This window comes from Podarcis tiliguerta, assembly GCF_965153285.1.
Source record: "Podarcis tiliguerta genome assembly, chromosome: 2".
NCBI lineage: Eukaryota > Metazoa > Chordata > Lepidosauria > Squamata > Lacertidae > Podarcis > Podarcis tiliguerta.
The window spans coordinates 119,701,895-119,728,999 of NC_139535.1; the positions used below are offsets into that span (position 1 = coordinate 119,701,895).

Genomic DNA, 27,105 nt, shown 5'->3' on the forward strand with positions numbered 1-27,105 from the left:
CTGGCTGGTTTAAGAAAAAACATAGCACAGACTTAGTGAGTAAAATTTACCCAGAAGCGACCAGAAAGGAAAACATATTAAAAATTGATGCGTGTGTCCCCCTCCCTCCGCTGCCACTTTTTACACCACAAATGACTCATGTGGGGATTCTAAGGGCAGCCAGACACGCAAACTTTTTTGTGGGCGAGCATTTTTGTGGACGGTGTTAAGCAGTTGCACTTTGATGTGCAGGTACCGCAAATGTCTCATGTATCCTTGATGGTTTGATTTTTATGCAAACAGAACCCATGGTACCTTTCCACCATAAATTTGCTGGTGATACCTCTGAAGGACAAGCGCCATTCACACATGCCTGCTCCTCACTTGCAACATGCATGCATGATGACTGCAACACTAAGTAATGGCTTGCAGGATCAAAGGAGTCATTACAGCACCGCACAGATGGAGGTTTCTGAGTGAGCTCAAACACAGTATGACCATCCCTACATTCGGCAAAGGGAGAGGCACATGTCAGTTGTTATGCGAAAGTCTCACAATATCCACAATTAAAACCACACACTGGGATTTCACACTGACCTGGGTTCCCATATCAGACAACAATTATATTCAGTCTGAACCCTCCAGACAGATGTCATTTCCCCCTTCAAGTGACTCAGTGGAAGCACTCTGTACATGCTTAGAAGTACTCTCTCATATCTCCTGGACTTGACTCTTCCTGGCACTGAAAACTATTTCTACAGTTGCATATTGACTCTGTTTTGCACTATATTCTGAAATCTTTGTGAAATCTGCAATGATAACAACAACAACAACAACAACAACAACAACAACAACAACAACAACAACAACAACAACAACTGTGCACCCAGGGCACCAAAATCAAGAAAGTCTGGATTTTGTGGCCTGCGCAAAGCAAGCAGACTTGCACAATTTCATTTATTTTGTGCAATTTATTGTGCAATATTTTGTGTTTTGCACAATTTGTCCTGGTTTTATTACATGTGGGGAGGGGCAAGAATCTGTGGAGGGCATTCAAACCCCGGCTCCACCCACTAGGAAACATTATTGACACAAACTGACTCCTTACCCCTGGTCCAAGGATTGCTGGATCAGAACTAAAAGCCATCTAGCCCAGAATTCTGTTCCCAGTACTGGCCAACCTCAACTGTCCCGATTTAAGCAGGACATTCCATGGGGGGGCATGCTCTCACAAGAGTCACATGACTCATGTGGGAGCACAGCCCCAAGAATGTGTGTCCCGATTTTCCTCTGGGCCACGTTGGAGGGTATGCCAGATGCTTCTGAGAAGCTTACTTGAAAGCAACAACAATCCTCTCCTGTCGTCTATGTCCATCTGATATTCTGAAGAACACCCCCCCCCCCAAAGACATACCTAGGCTCCCTTGCACCCTTGGCAAGGAGCTGTATCGGCACCTCCAAAGCCAGGAGGACCATGGACAAGAAACTCAAAAAGTTTGCTTTTTGTGGCCTTTGTGGGCTCCTAGCCACTCCCAGTCAGAGGCAAGATTTTTCCGCCCCCCTGGGCTTGTGCCTTTGACAGGGGCTAACGCAGCCAACCCCTAGGTACACCCCTAAACATGGAGGCTCTATTTAGCTTTTGAGCTTTTAAGCATAACTTTGTAGCCAGAAGGCTTAGAAATGTGCTTTTCAAAAAGAAAGAAAGTTGAGATTTCCATAAAGCTGAATTCTACATTCAACATCTACACATCCCGTTGACTGTAAGTTTTTCCCCCAGAGGGAAGATGCTAGTCTGCTTCAGCAAAGAGACCTTTAAAGATTAACAAACCGATTGTGGCATATAAGCTTTCATAGAGTCCACTTCTTCCTGCATCTGATGAAGTGGACAGTTGTGCTGGTCCCGGGGGTAAGGTACCTTGGGTGTAGCAAAGTCCACACGAAGAGGGGCAAGGTCCGAGGCAGAGTGCCAGGCGGTGAACAGGAACGCTGGAACAGGAGGCTGTGCAGGGAACAGGAACACCGGATGGTCGGGAACAGGAGGCCGAGCAGGGAACAGGAGTACCGGATAGTCAGGAACAGGAGACCGAGCAGGGATCAAGAACGCAGGAAGGTCCGAAGCCAACAACGACGTTGCTCCCGCAACCTGGGGCCGGGCTGACTGGGCTTTTATCCTCTTCTAAGGCCAGGGGCGGTCCCGGCCCCCAGGAGCCCCGCCTCCTCTGGCCTTAAGGCGAGCACTCCTCCTGGGGGCAACCAGTTCCCTTCGCCTCTCTGCTCTAAACCTCTGCAGATCAGGAGAGGCCGAAGGGTTACTGGGCCCTGGAGGAGGCTCACCTGTGGCCACTGAGTCGTCAAGCCTCTCTGGGGCCAGACGGGCTTCACCTGGGGCCAGCTCCTGATGCACTGCCACAGGTGCAGGCTCTTCAGCATCTAGGCCTTGCCCCAGTTCAGCCGGCCCTGGAGGCGGGGACTCCTGTGCAGGCCGGGATTCCTCTGTTTCATCCTCCGAATCGGAATCCCAGGCCATCACACCATCCCCCCTCCCAGGCCCCCCCCCTCAACCGAGGGTCCGGACCCGGCTTGCCGGGGTACGTCGCATGGAACTCTCGGAGGCAGGCAGGTGCGTGGACGTTGGCCGCAGGTTCCCAGGAACGGTCCTCCGGTCCGTACCCCTTCCAGTCAATGAGATACTGCAGCTTTCCCCTGCGGTATCGGGAGTCCAGGATGCGTTCCACCTCGTACTCAGGCTCTCCCCGAACCAACACTGGCTGCGGTCGGGGACGGTTCGGGTGGAACTCGTCGGGTGGGGCCACCGGACTCAAAAGGGACCTGTGGAAGACCGGGTGAACCTTCAGGGTTGCGGGTAACCGGAGACGAAATGCCACAGGAGAGACTTGGTCTACGATAGGGAACGGGCCGGTGAAGCGGGCGTCCAACTTCCGCGAAGGTCGAGAGGGGTGGAGGTGGCGAGTGGAGAGCCAAACCAGGTCACCGACGCGAAGTTCCGGCCCCACCTGGCGGTGGCGGTCGGCCTGGGCCTTGTACGCTTCCTTGGCCTGGTGCAGTTGCTCCACCAAAAGCTGTTGCTGGGACTGGAGCTCTTGAAGCCACTCCGTCACCGCCGGGACTGCGGATGTCGGCAGCACCTCTGGAAACAGCCGTGGATGATAACCATAACTGGCCTGGAACGGGGTCTGCTGGGTGGACGCATTCACCGCGTTATTGTAGGCGAACTCCGCCAATGCCAGGTGGTCGACCCAGTCATCCTGCTGGTAGCTGCAGTAACACCGGAGGTACTGCTCCAGCACCGCGTTCGCCCGTTCCGTCTGGCCATCGGTCTGTGGGTGATAGGCTGACGAGAGGCAGATCTCCGTCCCGAGGGTCTGGTGTAGTGCTTGCCAGAACCGGGATGTGAACTGAACGCCCCGGTCGGACACCACGCGCTCAGGTAGGCCATGCAGGCGGAAGACATGCTGAAGGTACAGCTGAGCAGTTTCCTTGGCTGTGGGTACAGATGGACAGGGAGCGCAGTGCACCATCTTGGTGAAATGGTCGGAGAAAACCAGAAGGCAGGTACAGCCACGAGACGAGGGTAAGTCCACTACAAAGTCCAACGAAACCGTGTGCCAAGGGTGCGGTGGAACTGGCAATGGCTGAAGTAGGCCGGGGGGTCGCCCGGTAGGTCCCTTAGCGCGCCGGCAGACATCACAACCAGCAACGTAGCGAGCCACGTCAGCCTTCAGGCGGGGCCACCAAAACTCTCGACTGACCAGATGGGTGGTCCGATACCGTCCAAAGTGCCCCGCTGCTGGGGCATCATGGGCCATCCGGAGAACCTCCAGCCGTAGTGGCCCTGGCGGGATGTACAGACGACCGTGGTGCAGCAGAAGGCCCTGATGCAGGACCAGCCCCGGATACTGTGGGCTGGACCCTTCAGCCAGCTCCCGGAGTCGTTCCTGGGCCCAAGCGTCGACCCGCTGCTGTTCCCGCACCCGAACCTGCAGTGGCTGCGCCTCCTGGGTGGCCAGGAATGCAGCCGGAGGTAGGATCGTGGTGGGTTCTGCTTGCTGTACCGTGTCTGCGTTGTCTTCAGGTTTCCGGGACAGGGCATCCGCCTTCTGATTCTGAGAGCTAGGGATGTAGCGGATCCGGAACTGGAACCGGGAAAAGAACAACGCCCACCGGATCTGTCTTTGGTTCAGCTTGCGGGTGGTCTGGAGGTACTCCAGGTTCCGGTGGTCGGTTCTCACCTCCACCGGATGTCGTGCCCCCTCAAGATGGTGGCGCCAGACCTCAAAGGCTACCTTGATGGCCAGTAGTTCCCGCTCCCACACAGTATAGTTACGCTCCGCTGGTAGGAGCTGGCGGGAATAGAAGGCACAGGGTAAGAGTGGCGCTTCAGGACCAATCTGTTGAGACAAGACGGCACCGAGAGCCGTACTGGAAGCGTCGGTCTCCACCACAAAGGGTCGAGAGGGGTCAGGATGTTGTAAGATTGGTGCCCTCTGGAAACAGGCCTTCAACCCCTGAAACGCCTCCTCTGCCTCCTTGTCCCAGGAAAACGGCGTCTTTGGGCGCAGTAGCCGGGTCAACGGGGTGGTGCGATGAGCATAATCAGCGATGAAGGTCCGGTAGTAATTGGCGAACCCCAGGAAACGCTGTAGGTCCTTGCGGTTCCGGGGTGCCGCCCATTCTTGAACCGCTGTCACCTTCCCCGGGTCCATTTGCACCCCATCTGGAGAGAGCCGGTGACCAAGGAAGTCCACAGTCCGCTGATGGAACTCGCACTTGCTGAGCTTTGCGTACAAACGGTGCTCACGCAAGCGCTGCAGCACGGTCCGGACATGTCCCTCATGGCGGGCCGGGTCACGGGAGTAAATCAGTATGTCATCCAAATACACCACCACGTACTTGTCTAACAAGTCCTGAAACACGTGGTTGATGTAGCGTTGAAACACAGCAGGCGCGTTGCACAAACCGAAAGGCATAACCAAATATTCGAACTGCCCGTACCGGGTCCCAAACGCTGTCTTCCACTCATCCCCGGCTCGGATCCGAATCAAGTTGTAGGCCCCCCGGAGGTCCAGCTTGGTGAACACCTGTGCCCCTTGCACCCGCTCCAGCAGCTCCGAGATAAGGGGCAAGGGGTACCGGTCTGGGACGGTAATTTTGTTCAGGGCTCGGTAATCATGGCAAGGGCGGAGTTCCCCACATTTCTTCTTAACAAAAAGCACCGGTGCCGCGGTGGGCGAGGTGGACGGCCTAATGAACCCACGCTCCAGGTTCTTGCGCAAGAAGTCCTGCAAAGCCTCGCGCTCTGGCTCTGTTAGGGAATATAAGCGACTCACTGGTAAAGGCGCTCCGGGTTGGAGGTCTATGCCGCAGTCAAAAGGCCGATGCGGCGGCAGCTGGTCTGCCCCCCGTTCCTCGAACACGTCCTGGTAGTCCTGGTACACGGCTGGGAGCGTGGGTGCTGCCTCCTCTGAGGGCGCGGACGCCAGCGTTCCGGATTGAGCATGGGAACATGGGACTGGGAAGTGCACGGTCCGTTTGACCCAGTCAATCTGAACGTTGTGGGCTTCCAGCCAGTCCATCCCGAGCACCAGGGGGAAGCGGGGCATAGAGGCAATGTCCAAAGTTCGCAACTCCCGGTGCTGCTGGAGACACAGGACCAGAGGCTGGGTCTCCTGAGTAACGGCACCTGACCGCAGAAGTCGTCCGTCAATCGCTTCCACCTGGACCGGTACTGGCTTGTTCCGAAGTGGCACCTGATGATGGGCGGCAAAAGCAGCGTCCATATAGGAGCGGGTTGCCCCTGAATCTACCAAAGCATGGGTGAGGATCCAGGGCCCACCTGGAGGGTATAAACGTACCGAAACCATAAGATGTTGCAAGTCCATTGGTGCGGGCCCATTCTGTACGGTTTGGGACCCCCGGTAGCTAGGGCCATCAGCTACTGGGGTTGGCGGTTTCCCTGCGGCTGGCGTTTCTCAGGGCAGGACCGAGCGAAGTGTCCACTTCCGCCACAGTAAAGACAGAGATTTCCATCCCGACGCCGCGCCTTCTCTGCGGGGGAAAGGCGTGGCCGCACTGCCCCGAGCTGCATAGGCTCCTCCGTTAAATCAGTTGTGACCGTGGGGCTGCCGGAAAAAGCTGGTGCCGTGAACTGGAAGTGTCGGCGACCCCGGGCCTGACGACGATCCTCCAACCGGTCGTCTATTTGTAGACTCCGTTGAATGAGAGTGTCCAGCGTGGTGGGGCGTTCCATTGTGGCCAACTGGTCCAGTACCTCGTCCGAAAGCCCTTCGAGATACTGGTCCCGCAGTGCCGAGTCATTCCAGGTCAAGTCCTGTGCCAACAGCCGAAACTCCGTGGTATATGTGGCCACCGTGGACTTGCCCTGTTTCAAATGCCGAATCGCCCGGTTGGCTTGACTCTCTTTCTGGGGGTTGCCGAACGCGGCCTCCAAACGATTGCAAAACCCCGTATAGTCTGCCAGCAAGGGGGAGTCTTGCCTGAGTAGCGGCAACGCCCACTTGGCCGCCTGGTCCTTTAACAAGCTAATCAAAAAGTGCACCTTGGTACGGTCGTCAGGAAAGTTCCGGGCTCGCCCCTGAATATACAGTTTGGCCTGGGCCAGGAACATGGGAAAGCTGGCCGGGGCTCCATCAAATTTCTCAGGCAAAGCCACTGGGTACTTGCCCGGAGCCGGGGCGTCGGCCCCAGGAGCCGGTAGGGCTTCCAAGCGTTGCTGAAGTGCCTCAACCGCGTCACTGAGCTGCTGCACGGTGTGAGACAAGGCCTGGTTCTCCTGGGCCAAAGCCACCAGTGCAGCCGCCTGTTCAGCCATGGCCTCTGGCTCTTCCCGAACGCACCCCTACGAAGGGGGAGTGCGGGAGGTGGCGGGAGCAAACTGTGCTGGTCCCGGGGGTAAGGTACCTTGGGTGTAGCAAAGTCCACACGAAGAGGGGCAAGGTCCGAGGCAGAGTGCCAGGCGGTGAACAGGAACGCTGGAACAGGAGGCTGTGCAGGGAACAGGAACACCGGATGGTCGGGAACAGGAGGCCGAGCAGGGAACAGGAGTACCGGATAGTCAGGAACAGGAGACCGAGCAGGGATCAAGAACGCAGGAAGGTCCGAAGCCAACAACGACGTTGCTCCCGCAACCTGGGGCCGGGCTGACTGGGCTTTTATCCTCTTCTAAGGCCAGGGGCGGTCCCGGCCCCCAGGAGCCCCGCCTCCTCTGGCCTTAAGGCGAGCACTCCTCCTGGGGGCAACCAGTTCCCTTCGCCTCTCTGCTCTAAACCTCTGCAGATCAGGAGAGGCCGAAGGGTTACTGGGCCCTGGAGGAGGCTCACCTGTGGCCACTGAGTCGTCAAGCCTCTCTGGGGCCAGACGGGCTTCACCTGGGGCCAGCTCCTGATGCACTGCCACAGGTGCAGGCTCTTCAGCATCTAGGCCTTGCCCCAGTTCAGCCGGCCCTGGAGGCGGGGACTCCTGTGCAGGCCGGGATTCCTCTGTTTCATCCTCCGAATCGGAATCCCAGGCCATCACAACAGTGATCCACGAAAGCTCCAAAATATGTTTCTTAGTCATTAAGGTACCACAAGCCTCATTTGTGGTTTTGAGTGCACTTTGTAGGTCAGGGATGGGGACCCGTGGCCCTGCAGATGCTCCTGGGCTCCCAACTCCCATCAGCGCTCACCAGCCAACTTGGCCAACAGTCAAGGAGGATGAGAGCTGCAGTCCACCAGGAACATCTGAAGGGTCACAGGTTCCCCAACCCTGTGATAATAATCCCTGGAGAATCTTGAACCTCTTAGTGGGTCAAATGAAAGATACTGTTGCTTACTTCCAGTGTTTGTCTTGTTCTTCGGCATATGCAGAAGCCTAGAGGTGATGGAGAGAGAGACCTCTGCAAACTCCAGACCTCTTGCCTTTCTTGTCTACTGGAGGCATAAATCTCAGCTGGAGGTTTCCAGAGGGACGGTAAATATTTGGGGATAGTTGCTATGACCCCTCCAAGACTCGCAAATGCTTATTTGGTTGTCGTCATCAGTTATCATTCCCTTGGGGAGCCTGACAATGCAAAACCATGTTCACGGTGGATGAAAGAGAAAATAAAAACAACACACGCTCACATAAACATAGAAGACTCCCCCCCAAAAAAAAAATAATAGTGGGGAGAGGGAAGGGAGGGCTTGTTTGAAAAATGAACACGCAGCACAGCCCCTACTTCCTGCGATGAGGAGAGTGAACAGGAAGTCCCTGTTTCCTGCTTGTAGAACACGGAGCCCTATCTGAGGCCTCCAATCAGAAAACAAGCATAGCTTTGATTAAACAAACAAAAAGGGCCACAAAAGTCTCTCCAGCACTCACTTGCAGCCCAGGTCAACACCACTGTTGGGGAAACGAGGGCGGGAGGGAGGCTTGTAGCGCTGTTAGGAGAACAATCCTTCATGTTTGTTTTCTTTGCTGCTGCTTCATCCTACAGCCCCCTTCGCCAACCCAGCCCCCTCCAGATGTTTGGGATTACAACTCCCATCAGCAAAATATCTAAGGGGATGCCAAGAGTTGGAAGGGACCCTAAGGATGGTCTAGTCCAACCCCCTGATGATACCAAACTGGGAGGGATAGCTAACACTACCAATGACAGAATCCAGATTCAATATGAATTTAGCAGATTGGGAAACTGGGCACAAACAAAATTAATTTCAACAGGAACAAATGTAAGGTTCTTCACAAGCAGCAGCAGATGAAGCTGCACAAGTATAAGATGGGGGACACCTGGCTTACTAGCAGTACATATGAAAAGGATCTAGGGGTCTTGGTGGACCACAAGCTTCACATGAGTCAGTAGTGTGATGGAGCAGCAAAAAAAGCTAATGTTATTCTATGCTGCATCAACAAAAGTATAGTGTCCAGCTCAAGGGAAGTACCACTCTATTCTGCCTTCGTCAGACCACACCTGGAATACCGTGTCCAGTTCTGGGTATCACAATTTAAGAAGGATGTTGACAAGCTGCAACGTGTGCAGAGAAGGGCAACCAAGCTGATCAAGGGTCTGGAAACAGCCTTATGAGAAGCGCTTGGAGGAGCTGAGTATGTTTAGCCTGGAAAAGAGGGGACTGAGAGGAGATACGATTGTTGTTGTTTAGTCGTTTAGTCGTGTCCGACTCTTTGTGACCCCATGGACCAGAGCACGCCAGGCACTCCTGACTTCCACTGCCTCCCGCAGTTTGGTCAGACTCATGTTTGTAGCTTCGAGAACACTGTCCAACCATCTCGTCCTCTGTCATCCCATTCTCCTTCTGCCCTCAATCTTTCCCAACATCAAGGTCTTTTCCAGGGAGTCTTCTCTTCTCATGAGGTGGCCAAAGTATTGGAGCCTCAGCTTCATGATCTGTCCTTCCAGTGAGGACTCAGGGTTGATTTCCTTAAGAATGGAGAGGTTTTCAAATATCTCAAGGGTTGTCACATGGAAGAGAGAGCATGCTTGTTTTCTCCTGCTCTGGAGGGGAGGACTCAAGGCAATAGCTTCAAGTTGCAAGAAAGGAGATTCCAACTAAACATTCAAAAAAAACTTTCTGACAGTAAGAGCTGTTTGGCAGTGGAACAGACTCCCATGAGAGGTGGTGGACTCTCCTTCCTTGGAGGTTTTTAAGCAGAGGCTGAATGGCCATCTGTCATGGATGATTTAGTTGAGCTTCCTGCATTGCAGGGGGTTGGGGTAGATGAACCTCGGGATCCCTTCCAACTCTACATTTTCTATGATTCTATGATTGTATGTGACGTTAACTGTCATGGCTTTTACCAAAGAACCCTGGAGATTCTAGGTTGTGGAAGCTGAGAACTCTCTCACAACAATCCCTTGGCCCTCAAGCACAGAGCTATAATTCCTAGAGTTCCCTGGGGCAAATAAGATGAAGCTTCCTTATACAGAGTCAGACCAATGGTCCCTTGCACACGTCTGTCTGAACTAACTGGCAAGTGGCAGTGCAATTTCAAACAGGTCGTGTCCCGTCCCCCCCAAGCAAGAGTCATGTAGCTCAGGGGCAGAGCACCTGCTCTGCAGGCAGAAGGTCCTGGTTGAATTCCCCATCTAGGTAGGACTCTGAACTAAGGGCTCTGAACTACACAGTTGCTGCCAGTCAATGTAGTCAGTTCTGAGCTAGATGGACCAGCAGCCCAATTCAGTACAAGGCTACGTTCTGCATGCAAGGCATATGCTCCACCACTAGAGATCTTGCATGGACACAACATTCTGCATGCTTCAAGCTTACTGGAATCCTGGGAGTGGGGTGGGTGTTCATATTAATCTTTTCTATATGCATGACTCGTTTTTTTTCTTTTTTGACTGTAATGTGTAGAGTGTTTGTTTTTAGCTGCTAAGAGAGGGTGGGGTGCGACAGCCCTCCTGGTACTCTCATTCAATACTTTTATTAATGTCACTTCCCCCAGCCTTTTTTTGTACAGAGCTTAGAACAACGTTAGTGTGTATATTTTAAGACTGTGCCAGCAAACTACAGCCACCTCCTCATTTGCAAGTGATCATTTGCATAAATTGCCAATGCTATTATTAGCTTGCATTTATTTTTAATGCTGGCTTTGAGCAGTTGTTGTACAGAAGACTCTTGAGTTATGGGCTTTTCTCAGAAAAAGGCTATTATACATGCTAGACAAGCAAGATGGGGTTGTGAGGAGTGGGCAAAATTACGAAATGAACAGGGGGAAGGAAAGTCTGTTGACTAGGAAGGTATCAACCTGGTAGACCAAGGCCAGTTCAGGGTTGATTGGTTAGTTATTTGCATATGTTTCAGTCATACCCATTCAGTCACTGACCAGACCCAGATCTGCTTAGCTTCAGCAAAGTGGTGGCTTCATATGGTTTCCCACCATAACCTGGTTCTACTTATGCAGAAGTAGCTCTTAAAGAAAGACTTGAGAAGTGAGAGGGCTCAGGGGCAGGGCACATGCTTTGCCAGGAGAAGGTCCAAGGACCTACCCTTGGCACTTCTAGTTTAAAAAAATGATTAGAAACCACTTCTGAGCCTCTCTAGGGGAGGGATAGCCAACAATGTTGTTGAACTACAGCTCCCATTATTCCTGATCATTGGCTATGCTAGCTGGGGTTGATTGGAGTTGTAGTAAAAAAATGACTGGATGGCCCCCTGTTGGCTACCCTTGCTCTAGGGCTTCCTATGGTCAACCACAGGCTGGAGTCTTCAGCACAGTTTTCACCACCACACCACTTCAGGCACAGCTCCCACTGCCACACCAGTTAGCCTCAGCTACCTCCAACACAGTACCAACTCTGCATGTACATAAGAAATGTATACATTTATAAATAACTCATTGTGCAACACCCAAGTTGAGCTATCAACTTAATATTTTTGGAAAGCAAAAAATGAGCTGAGACACATGTCTTCCATATAGAGAAGCTGAATTTGGACACCTAACCTCCTGGCCTTCTTGTGGTTACAGATGCAGCTGCTTGTCTTTCGAGTATAGAATACAGAAGGACTTCATTGTAATTAACAAAAAAAAAGTGCTGTACCAGGAACTTCAAGACAGCTGTTTTCTTACTGGCAGAAGACTCGTGACATTCAGAAAAACTATCAAGGTGTTTGCTTTCACTCCCCTGAAGCTCTTATAAAGCTTGGCAAGGGTCTCCCCAAGAATGGTCCATGGAATTTGCTAAGCCTGTGGTTGATTCATGCATTCTGTTGTGTCATCTGATGAAGCTTGCCTCCTGAATTCAAGCTCCATACAAGTTTTAGGTGACATAACTGGTTTGTTTGCAAGGCTCTTTACAACCTACTGGCAGAGCTCCTAACCCAGGCCTGCAGCAGGGTTCCTAATTCAAAGGATCAAAAGGGAGGGGGAGGCTGCTATATCCTAGAAGAGGACAGCATTAATTCCCTGTGCTAGTCAATAGGTCAGCCAAACCCTTTTCATTTCAACCAAAAACTGCCCCAACCCCTGCTGTCCCAGAGAAACTACTTGCTGTTTTCCAGATGGGAAAAACGAATTAGTCTAAGCCAGTGTTTTCTTTAAAAAATGTTTAGGGGTACTCTCATTTTCCTACTCATATTGAAATACTGCCCCTCAATGACGCCAAACTTAGATTCACGTCCCCCCAGCAAAAAAGCACTGGTCTAAGCTATATTTGGAGCAGAAAAAGTGGTAATAACACGGCAGATGACTGAGGTGAATGACAGAATGTAATACTTTCAGACTACTGCTTTCAAATGGGGGGGGGGGTCTCCCTGCAAGTAGAAAACTAAAGTAGCAAGCTCAGCTACAGCACCTCTCTCCAAACCTATAGTTCTTGGTTTTTTGTTTTAAAAAAACATGCAGGATTTTTTTCTTATTAATGTGAAGGAGCATTCCAAAATGGTAATCCCTGTCCTGAAGTCTGAAGTGGTACAGTCCACTTGGCCCCCTCAAGATGCTGCCATCTCATTCTGCTACATGCAAAGACGAGGTCAAAGGCTTTGACACTTTTATGTCAGTGCTGTTTTATCAATCAATACATATCATATTAGCTACACAATCCTATTATGATTGTATGAAACAAAAGATACCCATTCTTAGGTTAAACTGGGGATCATGCATGTAAAAAATAAGAGGGACAGAAATCTGTCATTCACTGAAGATCTACCTGTCTGTAAACTTGGTTTTCTGAAAACATATTACTGAAACATCTTATCACGACTCTAAACCAAGGTTCTAATTCCTAGGCAATGTTGTGTTTTCTTTGCTGGTATTTTCAAAACTGCTTTGGAAACACTTTACAAAGTCATCAGTGAATCTGATCTTTCTCAGCTCTTACCACTACATTTTGCAAAATATTTTCTTGTATGCCTGTTTTACCACTAACTTTTTCCTTTGCCATGCTTGAATTTAAGAGCTGTTTTCATGCATGACTATTGGCACTTGGGTGGTGATAACCTGAAAACAAAAATGCATGCACATTCAATCAGATATGAAGGGCCCACGCTTTTGAAAATGGTTGTTTTCCCCCTTCATAAAAGTAATATATGCAAGCAGGGTCCTACTCCTTTCCCACTCGCGGCTGACACTCTTATCTAACATCACATGCCAGATGTATACCTAGTTACTTCATACTTGGGAAACTGTGGCAACTAATAGCTAAACATCTATGAAGCAACCCTCGGACTCTCTGCCCTCTGCATGAACTCACTCAAAATGCCCACAAATTGGGTCAAGTGGGCTTCCATATTTGCCCATGCAAAAACTGAACACCATTGCTGTGATGCAATGGCTGAAGATGTAGTCCAACCAGCCAGCCTGGGGAAAGAGGGAACTGTCTGGAATTCAGAATTATTTTCTGAGCTTTAAAAGAAACTAAAACGTTATATAATTCTATGATTCATTGGTGGTTTTCAAACAAAGGTTGGGTGGCCATCAATCAATCAATTTATTTAATTTTATTTTTTAATTAAATTTGTATACTGCCCTTCATCTGAAGATCTCAGGGTGATTCACAGCATTAAAATACAAAATGAAAACACAAAATGTATAATAAAAACAAGAACAAAACAAAACAGACCCATAACACCCCTCCCCAAACACACTGAAAAGGACATAGAATGCTATTCAGCCTAGGGGATCTTTAGCTGTGATTCTTGCATTGCAGGGGGTTGGACTAGATGACCCTTGGGGTGCCTTCCAATTCTACAATTCTCTGATTATGTTTCCAGATCTGGACATTACCCATCTTTGTTAGCATAGCAAAGTCTCACTGCTAAGCAAACAACACACTAACAGATCAACATACACGCCAACTCAGAAGTAAGCCCCAGGTAAGTGTGTATATAGGTTTACACCCATATCACAAAATAATTTTCTCTTTGAGCTACCCAAATAACCAGCACCTTGGTCAGCAACTAGTTTTGCCGGAGGGCCACTCTGAAAAGGGAGTGGGGCATGGTCTTCCCAAATGCCTTGCTGCCACTGCACATTGCCACAACTCTTTCTGTAGCAGGCAATAGAGAGGGACATGAGGCAAGGTGTCAGGTTATAGCCAGGGATAACAAAATACTTACCCTTAGCAAACAGGTTCACGTGAAACTACTTTTGCATTTGTTGACTTTAAAATAAGACCTTGTTACTAGTACATGAATTACAAGCAGGGACCAAGAGGAGGCGCTGTTAAGGGAGGAATGGAAACCCTTTGTAGAGTATTCGAAGAAGTGTAACAGTCGGATAAATTTACCAGTAGGACCTGAACTGTGAGCAGCAGTAATAAACAATTAGATACTAAGCTGAGTGAAAGAGGGTGGCAAAGAATGATATGCAGGAGGACAAGGAGGAATTGGGAAACCATTGAGAGATGGGAGGGGGTGGAGTAAAGACACACCAGAGAGATGAAGGTAATCAAAATGTGTATGTATTAAAACTTTGGGAAAATATTTTTAAAAAAACAAAACAAAACCAACAACTGACAATGAAACATTGTCTAGAGACCCATGAAAATATTACTCAAATTTTACTAGCAGAACTCTTCAAAATAAAACAGGAACATCAAATGATACATCCAAAATTATCCATACAATATCTTGTGCACAGGCTCAGTATCTTAGAAAATATGAAATAATCCAAACAGCCCTATAAACAAAGGTACCTCTCTCTCCACAATCTGCATTCCAGCTTTCATTGCCTTAGACTATTTACTCTCTCTTCATTTACATCCTCACTCCATGAAGTTTGGGAGACAAAGACTCAAAGGCAACTCCCTTCAAAATAGAGACTTGCAACTCAATACCTTCATCACATGATCTAAGATTACAAAAGTTTAGAGTAACAGAAAACAATCCACAGGTATTCATTAACCCATTTAGGAGCTTTGTTCTCCTTGGCTTTAATATAGCCCCATGGAAAAACCATGCTAAACCTTCTACAATATACCTTTAGCCATTTTCAATTTTAGGCCATCATTAATGCACATATATTTTCATTTCTGTGCAAATTATATCAATTAACAATTCTTACCTAAAGCAGCTCAGACTATCCCTTCCACAAACACTCCGGTTCAAGATGGCTCTTGCTCAATTTGTGATGCCAGATGTAACCCCCCATGTTCTGCAGAACCCAATTACTGCTATTCTACGCTTATTTTTCAATGAAGAATCACTCTTGCTGAAATCAGAGGGAGTTATATCTCTGCTTCCATTTTAAACGTCAGATATTGTGATGCTCCCCACTTCACAAGGCTCTGAAAGGACTCCATTTTTATTCTGAGTAATCAGAGGGGAGGGGGGAAATTGCTCTATGTCAGTGCTTGGTTGCAATAAATATTTGGCTCTGGGCACTGTTTTATCAAGAGGCAAATAAACTGGCAGAAGTTCAGAGAGCAGCAACAGAAACAATCAAGCAGCTGCAGGAGCTGAGATAGGAGAGAAGATTAAAGAGCAGGATACTTCCAAGGGGTAACCACTTCCAGAGGGGCAGCCTTGTTATCCTGTTGCTGTAAAAGTGACCAGGAGTCTTGTGGCACCTTTAAGATAGATTTATTGTGGCATAAGTTGTTTTTGTGGACTGGTCCACTGGTGCATTAAGTCCATGAAAGTTTACTACACCATGATAAATCTGGCAGTCTGGAAGGTGTCATGACTCTTCGTTGTTTTTGCTTCAAGGGGGTGCTCCAAAGAACCACAAGAATGAGTGAGTTTTTACCTAGAAATCTTGGAAAATTCTGTGTGATCCCTTGGACATGCAGCACATTTCTTCACACAAGTTTGGGGCCATGATTGTGAAAACAGTAAATTCAGTTTAGCAACTCTTCCTCCTCCTCCTCCTCTTCCTTTTTAATCTAATTTATTTTGAATGTTTGCAGTCTGCTTCTCAGCTTGGATCGTCAGCTGACCAGAAAACAAACCCAACTCAGCTGAGTCCTTGTGCCTATGGCCTAACTGCCAAATTTGTTTAAAAGTCAGAATTCGTAGTTGGTTAAAAACATGTCTAAAAAACCAGGACACCCTGAAAGCTGTTGAGCTTTTTTTTACAAAAATGCCAAAACACCAACACAATTATCTGATTGACTTGCCTAAGATCCAGGATAAAGTGCCACATTTCGGAAATTCCCACCCCTGGGCGTCATTTCTGCCTTTGAAATCCTGGTAATGTCCAGGAAAATCTAGATGCATGGCAGCCCTACTAAACTGAGAAGAAAACCACAAAAAATTAACACAGCCTTCACCAACCTGATGTTTTACAGCATGGCCAATGGTCAGGGATGATGGGAATTGTATTCCAACAACATCTGGAGAACCCACATGTTTTCCTAGTCAGGAAAACACAGGAAGTATACAGAAAACAGTAGGGTGATCAAGACATAGCTGAAAGCTATCCACCTAAGACATCTGTTTTAGATATTTATTAACTTCATCTTTTTCTTTAACATGATTTTATGTACATTTGTTTTTAATTGGTTTGTGTCTATTTTACTCCTGCTTTATATATAATTAAATATGTCGACCACTTGGAGATATTTCTGAGCAAGCTGTTTATAAATCTTCTTAATAAAATAAAATAAAGCAATGCATCATCACCGTGGCATCTCATGTAGACATCGTTCTTCTCAGTGGAATCATGGAGAGGCTTTAAGGAGGGGGGCGTGTGGCCCTGCAGCTGTGGCACTCCAGATGTTGAGGGACTTCAATTTCCATCAGCCTCCAGCCAGGTCAGGGATGATAGGAGTTGGAGGACAGAACAACACATATATTGAAAGCACATTCAACCCAAATTTAAAGTGCATAGTTTTCCCCAGAGGATTATGGGAGCTGTAATTCGCCAGAGATGCTGGAAATTGCAGCTTTGAGGCGGGAACTACACATCCCAAGATTCTTTGGGGGAAAGTCATGCACTTTACACGTATGATGCAGACCTGCCCGTAGCCTGCAGTATCTGCAGTAGAGCCACACAAACTCCCCCCCCCCCCTTTCTATCCCCAAGGCAGGCAAGCAAGAGGCATTATCAGAGTGCCATACCCTCCAATGTTTTCCAGCAGAAAATGGGACAAGTGTCAGCTGGTGTGCCGGCTGGCTTGGGCAGGAGCACGACACCCAAAGATGCGTGAATCAGCTGGCTGCCTACCCTGCTTTAGCCCCTACCTGGCAGCTGCTCACTCTCTTCCCTCTTCGCTTGCTTCCTCCACTTGCACTGCACCTCAAACCACCACAACAGCAGCTGTGGCTTTGGCAGAGGCAGAGAGGGGCCAGCATGAGCGTTGCACATGTCCGCAATGGTGGGGAAAAGGCCCCATCTCACCCTGCACACAAGGGTTCTGCTCTACAAAAGTTCCTCTGCTAAGCGTAAGTGCTGGCTCCACCTCCTCCTCCTCCTCCGCTTGGCAGTGGCAGTGCTGGAGCGGAGAAAACAGGGCATTCTTGGATGAAATCAGAAGCTGGGATGGCTTCTGTAATCCCATGAATGTCCTGGGGAAATAGGGACATTTGACAGGTATGGAGTACAAAGACACAGCACTCAATGAGGGTGTGGAGAAAGGCTGGTAAGGGTATGTGGCTGAGGAGGGTGTGTAGCCTAGGGAGAGTGCCAAGGGCCTGATAAAGAGTTCCAGAGGGCCACATTTAGGTTCCCCGAACTTTGATCTATTCCTTTGTTATGAGCATACAGACCTGAACAATGAGCTCCAGATGCCTTGAGTAATGCAACATTTGCCTCTCAGCTAGCCATCCACTACAATGACGGGATATATAAGAATGGACCAGCCAGGTAGTGCCCCTGCCCCCACCCCACCCCACTGTCTCATGTGTAGCCTTCTGTCTATGGCTTTCTTTCTCCTGCTAAGGGCTGCTTTCCTCTTAACTGGGCCTCAGATCTCATCCTTCAAGGACAAAGCAAGATCAAGCCAGGGAGCCCACCAGGAAATGCACCACAAAGAAAGAAGTAAACATCCTCCTCCCTTTGTCCAGTTTCCTTTCTAGGATGTCAATCGCCAAAGAGTTTGCCAGGACTGCAGGAAAAGCTGCTCAGGTTCCTGCCGCAGCAAAAACAAAAAACCCCATGCTGCAGTTGACGCCTAGGGGACACAGGAAGCTGCCAGAGTGTCTTCACCAACTGGCACAGGCTCTCCAGGGTTTCAGACAAGGGACAGTCCCAGCCCTACCTGTAGATGCCAGAGACTGAACTTGGCTGCTCCTGAATGCAAAGCAGAGCGAATCATAGAATCATGGGACTCTGGAGCTGGAAGGGTCATCTACTCCAACCCCCTGCAAGCAGGAATCTCAACTAGAGATTCATCCATAACAGATGGCCATCCAACATCTGCTTAAGAACCTCCAAGGGAAGAGAGTACACCACCTCTTGAGGGAGTCCATTCCACTGTCAAACAGCTCTTACTGTCAGAAAGTTACTCCTGATGGTTAGCTGGAATCTCCTTTCTTGTTACTTGAAGCCATTGGTCCTACCCTCCAGAGCAGGAGAAAATGAGCTTGGTCTACCACTGAGCTATGGCCTTTCCATTAGCAGGGAAAGCGACTGGTTGCCACAGGCTTCTTGCCTCATTGCCCCCAGGCTGCAGGGTATCTCACAAGTCACAAGACAATCCTTAGCCTGAGAAAACTAGAAATGAAGCAATATGAAGAGTCAGCCATGATTTAGGTCACAGTCCCATGTACAGTTTGATGAGTTTAGCAGTGTGAGTCTAGTCGAACGTTCCCTACAGGGAAATTAACATGATTACAACTTAAGGTTTATTTAGAAGCAAGTCCTAGTGAATGCAATGGGATGCGCTTCTGAGTGAGTTGTGCAGGACTGCACTGCAGAGTGAGGCTTCTGAGAACATATAGGTATAGATAGGACTGGACTTCAAACGGCATTTATAAAAAAAGTCAAGCTGCAAGAAAACCTATTCCATGCAGTAGGATAGGCATAAGGAACCTCTGGGCTGAAGCCACATGCACCCCTCCAAGTCCCTCCACCTGGCCCTCAGGACTCTGTCAAGACCACACCGTCTTTCCAGCTCCACCTGCTACTGGCCCTGCCTCACACCATCGTGGAATGTTTTTGCCTGCTTGCCATGTCATAGAGAGGGATGTGTGAATGTGTGAAGGAATGACAAAAAGGCAACATTTACCATTGCTGCTCTGCCCACTCCCAGCAGCTGTGCCTCTCCAGACTGGTGTTTTTTGCTACAACACGCCACTGATGCAATCACACTGCATCAGCAAAGGATCCGTACTGGACACATTGTTCTGCTTTATTAGTTGCTCAGAGATGCTTCCCCAATGTTGCAGCATTATTGTCATCTGGAGGGACACTCTTGTGCTATGGCACAACAAAAGTGGGCAGAAAAATAAACCTGGAGCATTTGGGATATAAAAGAGAGACAGGATTTCAGCAGGAAGCTATGGAACATGTGCACAAACAGTATTGAAAGTGGGATCAGGAATAACTGCCCTGGTATTACTGTGAGCCTAAATCATGATGACTGCATCAAAAAGGGAGAGCCCTGAGCGGCTGCATGCAGGCGGGAGTAAATTGCCACTTGCTGCAAGCTCTTCCGCATTCACCCCGCGCAGTGCTTGCACATTTAGGAGGACTGGAATAAATGGGGGGAAATTCTCAAGCAACACTTCAATCAGTTTTAGGAACAAATAAACAAACATTTATGTTCACCTAATTCTCATTTCCATCCTGGTACTTTTGAACATTCATGCTGCTGTGATCATTGAGAGTTTTTCAACTGAATATATAATGGGTTTTCCATGTTAATTTATGATATTTTATTTTTTAAAAAATATAAAATACTCAAATGTTTTCAAAAGTAAAAGATATAAAGTACTGGATTTCTAAAGTGTTGTTGAATATTTTATTAACCAACAATATTTGATTAAAAAAAAAAAACCCATTTTTTACACAACATTTTCAAATGTTCAGAAATGGAATTCAGATTCAGAACCCCCTCTGTTCTTCCCTGGTATCGATGTTAAACTCACTGGTCAGTAGTTACCTGGGTCTTCTCCCCCCCCCCCCTTTTTTTTTAAGATGGGGACAACATTTGCCCGCCTCCATTCTGCGGGGGCCTAACCTGTGTGTCTATTTTAGTACAACTCACAAATGCCGAGTCCAGAACAGAACTGGCTAAATTGGCCAGTGCAGATGCAACTTTATTGTTCTCATCAAACCATGCTTCCTCTCTCGCTCTCAGAAACGTAAATATGTATGCCTTTCCTTTTTTTTTTTTACACAGTCATGCTTCTAAGCAACCTAAGAATTCGTTCCACTCACAAAACTCCTTTTGCTTCCTCAGTCTCCCTGCTTTGCTGCTTTTGCCTCACTGTCTGAAACCCTTGTACCAAACATCACACCCGGAACCCAATGCATGCCAATTGCAACAAATAACTATGCGAAGCTCCTGAAGGAAGCTGGTAACAAAAGTGAGCAAACAGCACATCACTGAGGAAAAAGTGATCTGCTCTGGATCTATTAGGCGGCAATTGTACACCCAGTTTCTTGTGAGTAAGCCCCCTTGAACTCAATGGATAGATTGCAACCCTAGCTGGACTTACTGCCAGTGGCGCAGCGTAGTTTGCTAGTGCCTGGGGTGGGGCAAGTATTGCGGCCCCCCAATGGACTAGGCAGCTGGGTTAGGGGCATGTGCCAGGGGCATGTGTGGAGCCCATGTGGAGGGCAAACAGAGCCTGCCTCCAACAGGCTCCACACCTGCTGCCTCCATCCACCTGCCCATTAGACAAACCCACCCGCTGCTGCACCTCAGCTGCCTCTGGGCCTGCCCTGGGGGCGCCCAGGGCCAGGCTACATATTGATCATACTTAAAAGTTATTAACTTCCTGCCTTCATCCAGCCTGAAGATCTCTCCTGAAAGTTCCCTTCCTTGTTATCACCCCCTTTAAAATTCTAGCTAGGATTGCACCTTGTCTCCAGAAGGATATCCTCATTGAAACAGCATTCCAGCTCATACTCAGGATGGGCAAGAAGAGACGGCCAGGAGGAAAACGGCAGCACATTGCCTGTGCAGGCTGGGGTGCCACTGAAAGAGGGGTAAATCACAAAAGAGGCTGGCTCACTGAAGCAGAGAGAGGGGGAGAACCTTCAACTCCCATCAGTCCCAGCAAGTTGTAGTCCAGCAACATCTGGAGGGCCACAGATTCGCCAGACTCACCCTAAAGCCGTGGACCCTTTCTCATGCAACTCTTTCTTTTCAGTCAGGTAGAATGGGCAATGCATTCAGTGCTTCAAGGAACAGTTACAACACCAAGCATTTAACTCTATTTCCATGCTTCCCAATAGTAGCATTCTGTGTAACTCAGAACTCTGCCAATTTACCACAACAGACAATGCTGACTAGAAAAGCTAGCTGAACAAACAGTTAATACAACTTAGACAATTCTGTGCCTTGCCCATTTTATCCATGCTGGGGACTGAAATCGCTGCTGACTTGTTTTAAGAATGTACATCCATAAATCCAGAGTCTGGCTGTGAAGGCATGTGTCGGAAGGCAGCTATGGCATGGCCAGGCCTGTCACAGGAGCCAGGCCACAGAGTTCTTTCTCTCCCACCACGTTCAAGGGGCAGCATAGTGTCAGGCCATGCTTACCAGCTAGTGGTTTCCACCACCAACCCTTTGGGTGCATCTGTCTGCCTAATGTGAGAAAGTAGGAAGTCACAAGACAAGACGCACAGAAAACATCAAGAGCAGCCAGCTACCCGCAAGGCTGCCTGTTCCCGTTTTCTTCTCTTAGGCAAATAAAGCAACCTGTGTGAGCTGCAACGACTCACCCCAGTGAAGTCCATGCATCCAGGGAGCTTTCAGTAAAATCCTCGAAGGCAACGTCTCATCGTTCGAAGATAACTTCTCCCTCTCTCTCTCTTCCTTTTTAAGAAGGAGGCAGTTTTCTTAAACCACAAGATTTACCGAGGTTCACAGAGAATGAGAGAGAGAGAGGGAGAGAGGGGCAGGCAGGCAGAAGGGGAGGGGCTGGGAAAAAGAAAGGCCCAGAGGCCGTATAGAATGACAATGGAAGGAAATGCTTTATCAGACTCAGAAAGACCAGCCAGCCAACTCTACCCTGGGAACAAGGGGCGGAGAGAAAAAGAGGCAGAGAGAGAGATCCTGCAGAAGAGAAAAAAGTTAGCCAAGCTGCTGTGGTCCCCTCCCTTGGCAGCAGATGTCCTCTCAAAAGCACCATGTCACACACAAGACAATGCAACAGTCCACTCCGCTTTCTAAAAAAATAAATGTGAAAATAATAAAATGAGGTATAGTTTCTTTAAGAACCGCGACGTGGGGAATGAGAAAGAGAAAGAGAGCGTTAGAATCTGAACAGCATTTTTCAGACACACCCTCCTCCTGTCTGTCTCTCTTTCTCTCTCTCTCCCCGACTTCCATCCTTCCAAGATCTTGTGAGTCAAATGTTAGCAATGTGTTACCGTAATGTTACCAATGTGGTACGTGGAATCCGGGAGAGTTTATAGCTAATAAAACACATACACATATGTTGAAGGAGAAAGAAAAAAGGATTCCCAGGTGGCGCAGCCCATCAAGACGGACCCCTGCCCAGTCCAAACTTGTGCAAAGGACATTTTGTGGTCCAGGCAGGTCCCCACCACCAAACTGCAAAATCTCAGGGCGATTTTTGTCAACAGCTTCTCTGTCCCTGGGTGAACTCTTCTGAATTTAGGTGCAGAGTACAAATGATTATTTTGTGTGTTTGTGTATTTGTGGGGTGTTTTGTATTCTTTCTGGTGGCATAATGTATGTTTTGTTTTTAAATGTGTTTTCGCTTGGAGATCTTTGGATAACAAGTGCCATGTTATTATTAGTAGTAATAGTAACAACAACAACAACAACAACAATCTGTGCTATTTTTCTAGGGGGGAAATGGTGCCAGAACTCAGCATGAACGCCTCCCTTGCACTCTTATAGTGGCAATGGCGTCCACCTGAGAGGGGCCAGAACTGAGTTCCTGCGACTTCTGGCTGAAATAATAATATCTTAACTAAGCCTGGGTGTGACGTGGCATTTTCACAACTGTGCTTTTTGCACACATCTTTTAAGATTGGTAGAGGACAACACTCTTCACATCCTACATTCTTACAGAATAAAATTTAGTAAAAACATGCAGGTGATATTTTGGAATTCTTTTTGCCTCTACAAAAACAAACTACCTTTGTGTTCTTTGGCTTCTCTACGCACAACAGACTTGAACTGCTTCAGCCAATCCCATTTCCCAGATAATTCTGGGAACTGCAGTTCTGTGAGACATCAATAACAGAGAATTTTCAGCACCCACTCTCGCCAAAATACAATTCCCCAGGATTTTTGTAAAGAGATTTGAGGACTAAAGAAGATCTGATACTGCTGTCTCTGCTACAGCAGCCAATCCCAAAGGGCTTCCTAATTTATGTGTCTATGGCCTGGCATTTCTTATCACTGAGCCTACACAGCCATTTAAAGCACATTCAATGCCCATTTAAAGCACATGAGTTGTATCCCAACTAGATCTGGAGGCACCAGGTTGGGGAAGCCTCTGTTAAAGCAACATAATTTTGGGCTCTAGGATGGATTCAGTTAGAAACGTCATACCCAAAGAGTTTAATGGAATTGTCAGCAGTGGTATCTAAAACACAGCAGCAACAGCAGTTTACCATGTACAATCTCTGCAGGCAGACAAGATTGGCAGATCTCATCATGCAATGCAAACATTTGGTCCTCTTGCACATTTGTTTCGGAATATTTGTGATGACCCAATAATGTGCGTTGGGAATAAGCTGGTGATTTGGAAGGGCTGTGTGGAAGCTAGACTACGTGTAGTACTGGATTTAATAGATGAGGAAAACATGATGTTACTGCCTTCTGAATAACTTAAAAATAAATTCCAGTTTAAGCCAGAATATAGCTGGCATTATATTCACTTATATGACATCTGTTAGTGGAACTATCTAGACCAGATGCCTGCCTTGTCTATAGGATTATACTTATTGAAATCAGCACCAGCTACAAATAATAATAAGAAAAAGTATATGATGTGTATATGTGTGAGAGAGAGGGAGAGGGGGAGAGAAAGAGGGAGGGTTAAAATAAGGATGAAGAAAATGGGTCTTCCAGATGTTGTTGGATTCCAACTCCCAAGCCAGCATGGCTAATGGTCAGCAGGTGATCCCAGCATGTTCAGACTCCTTCCTCTGCAACATCTGCACTGGCTTGGTCATGTCCACAGAATGGAAGATGGCAAGGCCCCAAAGGACATGTTCTACAGGGAGCTGGCTTCAGGCAGACCAACTCTGCATTATAAAGATGGCTGCAAACAAGGCGTGAAGGCTGGCAACATTAACCCTGCCATATGGGAATCTCTTGCAGAGGACCACAGTGCCTGGAGACAGACAGTCAGGTTGTGCATTCATAGCAGTAACCAGAGGAGGAATGACTGCTGGGATGAGTGCAGAGAGAAGAAAGGCCATGGTGCATCTGCAGCAGCACAATTGGATGCCTTCATCTGCATCAGCTGCACTAAAATATGCCTCTCCGGTATTGGTCTCTACAGCCACAGCAGGCACTGCAACCGTCCAACAGCTTGACTTCACCCCCAATGGCACACTCCTCCATGGACTCCTGAGACAGATGGATGACAACAAAGATGAGCATCAAGCAACATCTAAATGTTTGGAGGTTCCCCAGTCTTGCTTTAAAGCATTTGCAAGACCCAGCATTATATCACATAATATAGAAAATAAAACTAGAATGTGTATTGCAATTAGTTAATTTGTTTATTCTATCATTTGTGAGTGAGAAATATTTAGCCTTCCAATTTACAATAAATCTCCCAGGACACAGCAGCTGCATAGCTACAGAGGGGCTTTTCTTGGGAAATCAAAGTTTTTGAGGTTTTTTTTTTAAGGAAATAAAAGTTGCCACATTAGGGATTACTGTGCCACCCTACAGACCCCCATGGCGCCAAACAGACTGCCCCGGCTTCCTATGCTACTGCCAGGACAGCTTACAAAGATAGCTAAAACTCTACTCTTGCAATCATATGAAAGGGGTCAGTAGAATTAAAGAAATCCAATGTCAGATTTGAAATTAAAATGTTAAAAGGGCAGGGCAAATAAAAACATATTTACCTGTTACTGAGGAGACAGGAGGCTGAGCACCAGGCAAGCCTCTTTAGGAAGAGAGTTCCACCAATGGGGAATCACCACCCAAAATGCCTTTGCCCATAGCTTCCTCCATGGAAGCCCCCTCCTGTGGGTCCCTCTTGCAGCAGACTTAACCACAGGGACTGCTACTCCTCAGGTGGGTGCTGTGCCCTCCATGCAGTGTCCAGACAAACACCATTTTAAATTCCCTATCGTGTCCCAAAGGGATGCTGTGCCAGGCACTCTGGAACATGGCGGGAAATGAAAAATGGCAACTCGCCGTGGTGCACAGTTTGAAGGCCAAGGTCCTCTCTTACGGCTTTTCTGCCCGGTAACTGGCATCCCACCTCTGACCAAACAGGGTTGCTTTTATCAGTCATTGCTACTAGTTGTAGAAGCCATTGCGACTTCTAGTGTCACTCTTGTGAAGAGGTCTGGTACTGCAGAGCAAGGTCTTTGGCATTCCCTTCCCCCACCCCAGACAGGTCATTGGATCTTCTCATGGGAAAAGGGAATTGGAGAAAAGCCTATTCAATCAGGCACAGAACAGAAGCTGCAGTGCTAAATATGGAGCCCACAATCCCCCCGCCCCCGCCTTTCCACTCCGCCCCCCAGCGCAGGCTACTTTGTGCTGATGAATGGAGCTTTGAGCGTCCCCCATGAATACAGCATGGAAGAAGCTGCATATCGCTTTCCACCCCAGGGAGATTCCCTTATCAAGAGCCACTGCGTTTTGTTTGGTTCAGGACAGACAATGGGGTGCACTTACCCTCCCCCCACCCCCAACAAGTGTTACGTTATCATTCTTCTACCAAAAGATGTGAGAAAGGTCACTAGCCTAGATGACTTTTTAAAACAAAAACTACAAAAAATAGGCAGATTCGTAAGGAGATAGATCTATAGATGCAGAGCAAATATCACCGGTCATGTTCTCAGCTGCAACAGGGGCCACCAGTCTACCACCCAAAAGGCCTTGTCCTGTCTACAAATTCACACTTTGTTTTCACAGTGGCCAACTAAGGGCAATAGCTCTTTACCAGCTCACATGTGAAAGGCTGGCATTGCAAGTGCATTCAAAGCCAGAACAATCACCACAAACTAGGTCTTTAAATCAATAAAGCTGGAAGGGCAGTGGGGAAAACACTGGAATACAATGGCTTGGCAGCGACATCATCTGGACACACTATGGTAACTGAAAGAAGGGATGATAACAACTCCAGGGGAGCCAGCTAGTGCTGGAGCAGCCAAGCAAAGCAGGCTACCTGTGGCTGGAAAAACTTCAGATTGATTCACAGCAGATTAGTGCATCAAGTGTCTTCTCTACCCTGCATCTGGGGTTGGTTCTTGGTCACAGGAAACTGGAGACAGGGCAAGATGGTAAAGAGTTTGACCCAATCTGGCAGAAATGAAGTTCTTATTTGGGGTTCTGGCACCAGGGGCTGCATCTCTCTGCAGATGGCAGGCAGTGAGCAAGGCTCTGTATCCAAAGAGCCAAAGAGCCAAAGAGCCTTGTTTCAGTTGGACCTCACACACTATTATTGGGGATGAACAATCAAGGGCAAGAAATTTACGCTCCTAGAGTCTAAGAGAGACAGTTGGCAGGAAGGTAAGAACAGATATACACACTGCACTACCAAGTTCTTTCTCAAGGGGATGGGAGGAAGCAATTCTAAGACCTTATAAAAGTATGCAAATCTATCTCATTTGGATAGATTTGGTGATTTAAGCTGTCAACCGCTTAAAATATTTGTTTTTGTCTACCTTTGACCAACTAAGTTTAAGTCAGTTTACCTATCACCAAAACCTCAGCACAGATGCCGTTTTTAGAATCCAAACTCATGTGAGTATGACATCACACATCCAGCTCCTCTTCTGTAGTGTCTGCTAGAACTTTCTTCTTGGGATGTTTCAACAGCCAATGAGGTGAAGCGGTGGATGTGGTGGTTGATGCAGAACTAGAGCATTGTGACACAACAGGTT

General features: G+C 48.1%; 1 protein-coding gene across 4 annotated transcripts in view; it reads right to left on the reverse strand.

Annotated features, from left to right (window-relative positions):
- The window catches only part of HDAC7 (histone deacetylase 7), a 183,912-nt gene extending 161,533 nt beyond the window's left edge, over positions 1 to 22,379 (reverse strand). Inside the window, exons 1-2 of one of the 4 annotated variants that reach the window (XM_083428201.1) lie at positions 21,769 to 22,376; positions 19,103 to 19,327 (exon numbers count right to left, since the gene is read on the reverse strand). Coding sequence is in view for 2 of the 4 variants with exons in the window: in XM_083428199.1 (XP_083284325.1) it covers positions 21,769 to 21,787 (19 nt within the window). In the remaining 2 variants the exon portion in view is untranslated. Of the gene's footprint in view, positions 1 to 19,102; positions 19,328 to 21,768 lie in introns of all 4 variants that reach the window. The other 3 variants (XM_083428200.1, XM_083428199.1, XM_083428198.1) reach the window with 3 other exon arrangements.
- Between the last annotated feature and the right edge of the window lie 4,726 nt (positions 22,380 to 27,105).